Genomic DNA, 4904 nt, shown 5'->3' on the forward strand with positions numbered 1-4904 from the left:
CACATTATTTGTAGAATTTTGCACACACTAATACATGTCTACATACTTGCCGTATCTCCATATCCATAAATTTCAAACTTGCTGATCCGCATCCATCCTCCGTACCGGTATCAGTATCCGTGTGACTTAAGGAGCATATAAATAATTGTGCCACCAAGTTGTACAGGAATCAACTCGTAATTGGATTTGCAAGGAAGAGAAGCATTTTGCACCATGTGGAGATAAAAAAACGAAATTTCATTTGCTCACATCTCTGCCTTAAATGTCAGACATATAACCCGATGTTCCTGCGGCTTGCACTTGAACCCTCAACATAAGAACATAAGAACATAGGCCAGCTAACTCAGAACTCAAAAAATTAGTCAGCGTGAAAATTACCAAAGGAAAAATCCCCACAGCTTGCTGCAGCAAGCTCAGAGGCTGAACCATAAACCAATTTTCGCAATCGGTCAAATACAAAAGAATTTAGAGGGTAAGCTCTTTGGGATCCTCAATGATCTTTGCCAAAGTTTGCAGGAATGCAGCCAAATCAGCACCATATATTACCCGATGGTCAGCAGTAACATTCACCTGAAAGAAAAACCAGAAATAATCGTCATTATGGAGCGATCAGTAAAGTTTTCTTCTATCTTGTCCAGCTGCTAAGCCAAGCAAATTCCCCACTTTGAACTAGAAGCTAGAACGGGACTTTAGTGCAGCATGGAAGTGATCTATCGACTACGACATGCTACAAGCTAGAGCAGGTAACAGACTTGATGAGAAAGGACACGCCGTTGGACACTTGTCAGCATTCAGTAATTGGAATTCAAAAAGTATTGTGGACATGTTCTAGCGAAGAAGCTAGACCATGCAATGGGATCGCACCTGCATCTGGATTTTAACACCAATGTGGCCATCCTTAGTTGCAACCATGGTAGGCTCAGATGCTCCAACTGCCATGATTGCTCCCTGAAATCAATCAAATTCCAGTGAGCTGTCTAAAATTCTTGATCTCAAAAATTGATCATATAAATGGCTTAGTTGAAGTGCAGATAAAGTGTCCAGGGTTATGAGCTTCTTACAGTTCCAGGAGGTAGAATAGCATCAAATCGATCAACACCAAACATACCAAGGTTTGACAGAGTGAATGTCCCTACATGAGGAGCATAACATGGTCATCAGCCTGGCGTGAAGACAGGTAATCAAAACTATTTGAAGAAGCAACAACTATACTAACAGTAGTAATAATAATAATGATGAACAGTAAACTAACAGTGATAGAACAAATTCACGGGCTCTGCAGATCATCAAGGTTCTTCATGTTGCCCATTGTCCAAGCTACCCTAAAGAACTCAACATCAGAATTCAGGATTTTCTTCTTTTGCTTGAATTACTATGATTCCATATGGCAAATAAGTTCAAATATAGACGTTTAGGCTTTAGCCAATAACATCTCATGTTAGCTCTGTCCCACAAGAACTTCATCATCACAACTACAGAGCTTCATTAATTGATTCCTTTATTTATTTAAAAGCATAGAGATAATGAAGTACTTTTCTTCATAACTCATCTACATTCACTACAAGGAAATGAACATACTGAAATGCAAGCATAGGAAGAAGAAAAGTTAATCCAATCCACAATCAGCATACTACAGATTTTACAGCATTAGTATACACATCCAAGAAACCCCAGTACTTCAGTTCCCCAAAAGATCCCTAATCTGGAAAAGAATCTTCACCAACAAAAGGCAAAAAATAAAGCCAACTGAATCAGAGTAATTGCAGAACAAGTTTGCATGCAAGTCTGAGCCTTCAAGTAGCATATCAAGAAAACAAGGAATGCGACATAGAACTTTTTTAATTAGTTTAGTTATTGGTACGTATTGGTAATTTTATCAGAAACAAACATGCTACCTTGGAGCAACACAAGATTTAGGTTTTGATTCATATCCTCGATGGACATCATCACCAACGGGTGAAACTCACTAAAGAAACTACATTTGACCAAAAAGTCAAAACACAATTATCAACAACAGTTGAAAATTGAAACTAAACCACATATTCACGCAACCAGATCAGGTTCATGTTTGGCAAAGTTGTTTTTGTTTCCCACTTAATATCAGGAAACTTTTCAGTGTTATTCCTCTTGAGATAACTAGATCAGCCTCCATCAAATTGCTTAGCAATGTTACGGTTGAAATGTCTTACATTCTATTTCATGTAGATCCTTCGTAACTTTTTTACAATCCTAGTTGGCAGTATAGCAACTATGTTGGATATTTTTAGGTTCTTTTTTTTAACAGTTATTTTTAGGTTTTTTCTTCCAATGGTTCACAAGCATTACCTGTTGCCTGCATATTTCTCCCAACTTTGTGAAGTATCTAGTTCTGGATATTGCACCTTCCATGCATATCCCGTAACCTAAGAATGTCTCCCCAAATCTTATGTATATATTAGACAACCAGGGGTGATCCTTCTGAAAATTCAAATTAGTGTTCTGCAAATTTCGAAGCAGTCATGTAAGTATCAGTTCAGCAAGCAGCAGTCAGTAAAAGCTTGTCCAACCAGGTGCGCAACGTCTATATCTATAACATGCAAACATCAGCTAAATAAGAAAAAAACGTGTGTATATACGTATTCACAAAAAAGGGCACCCTCAAACAACATAAACTATCTAACTCTCTTCTGAACGTAGGAACTAGAGCGCCTCATAGGATCAACTTTGGATGTATCGATCCAATAGATAGCTTCTGCAGCTAAACGTTTCTCCTACGAGTGACTTCACTCATAGAATCAGGTAGTCTCCATGTCTCAAAAAACAGGAAGTTAATATGCAAAGAATCTGGTCACGGATCATCGATATTTTCAACCAGGTCTCAGAAAGACTGCTACGGCTTAATTAACCAAAGACATCTAAACAAGACCAACAGGCTTGGGCAAGAAAATTGGGACAGAACATTAGCTAAAGGCATACCTGTGTTGTATTCGTGTGGTTGCAGCTGCTTCGCGCGAGCCTTATCCACCAACTCTTTCCATTTCCTTGACAATGTGTAGATATCAACCTAGCATCGAAGAAATATGCAAGTAACCGACATGCATTAGCGACAGGAGATCATAATACTCTTCCAACACAGAAAGGTTCACTCTTTAAGATGACATCTGTGGCAGGAGAGCCATTTAGCAACGCAATAGATTCATTTCCTATGTGAATGGATTCTGTTACCCCGCCTATATAATTTTTTTTAAAAAAAAAGTAAAACCTTGTCAGCGTCCTGAAGAACTGGTGTAATCAAGCCTCCATCTATAGCAACGGCCACGGCGATGTTGATGCAACTATTATACGTGAAGCTCTTCCCGTCCCTGCAGCAAGAATTGACGACAGGGTGCTTAACCAGTGCAAGCGCAGTGGCCTTCGCAAGCATTGCTGTCATCGTCACGCCTTTCGACTTGATCTGTTCAAAAAGTACACTTCCGTCACCAATTAAACAGTACCAGCATCCTCGGTTCTCCACAAATCTACCTCTACCAATTCCAGGATTACGAACTTCACTCACCCAGCCAAAGACCAACTAAAATTTAACTATGACTGTGTGCAATTAGGACTACACCAAGTTACCAACAACAATTAGACAATCACAGACCACAACGAGGAAACAAGTCGACGTCTCCTTGCGGTTGATACGAAGATGAAGAGAAAGGAAAACTAGACCTTTTTATACAGGCTATCCAGCGCATCCGTGGTGATGGTGTACCCGACTCTAAAGGTCGGCACGGCGAGACTATCCACCATATTGCGGCTCACCGCGCCTTGCATTGTCGTAAACGGGACCGTCGTCCCCAATTGAACATTACCGGCAGGGGCAGCAGCCGGAACAGGGGAGGAAGCAGCAGTAACTGCAGAAGCATTCACTTGAGGCGCAGCTGAAGCGGCACTCTCCACATCCTTCGCCACAATCCGTCCCATCGGGCCGCTGCCAACGAGCCTGCCCAAATCAACCTTCAATTCCTTCGCGAGCTTCTTTGCGTAAGGCGTCGCCACGATCCTCTTTCCCCCTTCCGACGCCGGATGGAGCGAGGCGGCGGGGCCGCCAGTGAGGGGAGCCGAGAGGCCGGCGCTCCGATCCGAGCTCGTAATGGCCGAAGACGGAGGAGGCGACGCCGGAACGTTCTCCGTTGAAGCAGGGGGCGGAGATGCCGATGACGAAGCTGAGGACTTCGCAGCCCTCGACCTGGCCTCGTCAATCTCGTCCTCCGTCTCGGCCAGAAGAGCAATCGCGGAACCGACGGCAGCGACGCCCCCTTCTTCCACCATGATTGCGGCAAGGTACCCGTCGTAAAAAGTCTCGACGTCCATGTCGGCCTTGTCGGACTCGACGACGACGACGCTCTCGCCCTTGCTCAGCTTGTCGCCTTCAGCCTTCACCCAGGAGACTATTTTTCCCTCCGTCATGGTGGAGCTCAGCGCCGGCATGAAGATCTCGCGGACCTTCGCCACCACGACGCACCTGTGATGTGGGGTTCGGTTGGGAAGACGCAGGGAGTGGCTTCTCCTGCAGAGGGAAGAGCATGGCGTTTGGTTTCCTAGGAATGTGGACGGCGAGAGCGCGTTCGGATTCCTTGCGCTGATGATTATGCTGCCGCTGCCAGCCATTGGGAAAGAATTTCCAGTAAGAGGAATGGAGAGTCCCTCTCCCTCAAGTCTCTCTGCGTTTCCTCTCTGACGACGAATGCGAGAAATAGGAAGGAGGAGATCCAGTCTCCAACAAGGGGAGCTCACAGATGGAGTGAAGCTACGTTGGTTTCCCCGTATTGTCGTTTCTGTCCCTGCCTTTGCTTCATATGACTTGGATATCACTTGGTAAGTACATAAAATATTTTTCATATAGGAATTATCGAACATGGTTCGTAATATGATTTTCTATG

General features: G+C 43.6%; 1 protein-coding gene across 1 annotated transcript; it reads right to left on the reverse strand.

Annotated features, from left to right (window-relative positions):
• Positions 1-216: 216 nt before the first annotated feature.
• Positions 217-4744, reverse strand: LOC116249048 (dihydrolipoyllysine-residue acetyltransferase component 5 of pyruvate dehydrogenase complex, chloroplastic). Its single transcript, XM_031622159.2, has 6 exons — positions 3691-4744; positions 3242-3433; positions 2956-3043; positions 1062-1132; positions 865-948; positions 217-570 (listed from the first exon to the last, which is right to left on the reverse strand). Exons 1-6 carry the CDS (start codon positions 4630-4632, stop codon positions 466-468), a joined length of 1482 nt encoding a protein of 493 aa, XP_031478019.1. The 5' UTR covers positions 4633-4744; the 3' UTR covers positions 217-465.
• Positions 4745-4904: the final 160 nt, after the last annotated feature.

Source organism: Nymphaea colorata, chromosome 2 (assembly GCF_008831285.2).
Source record: "Nymphaea colorata isolate Beijing-Zhang1983 chromosome 2, ASM883128v2, whole genome shotgun sequence".
Classification (NCBI taxonomy): Eukaryota; Viridiplantae; Streptophyta; class Magnoliopsida; order Nymphaeales; family Nymphaeaceae; genus Nymphaea; species Nymphaea colorata.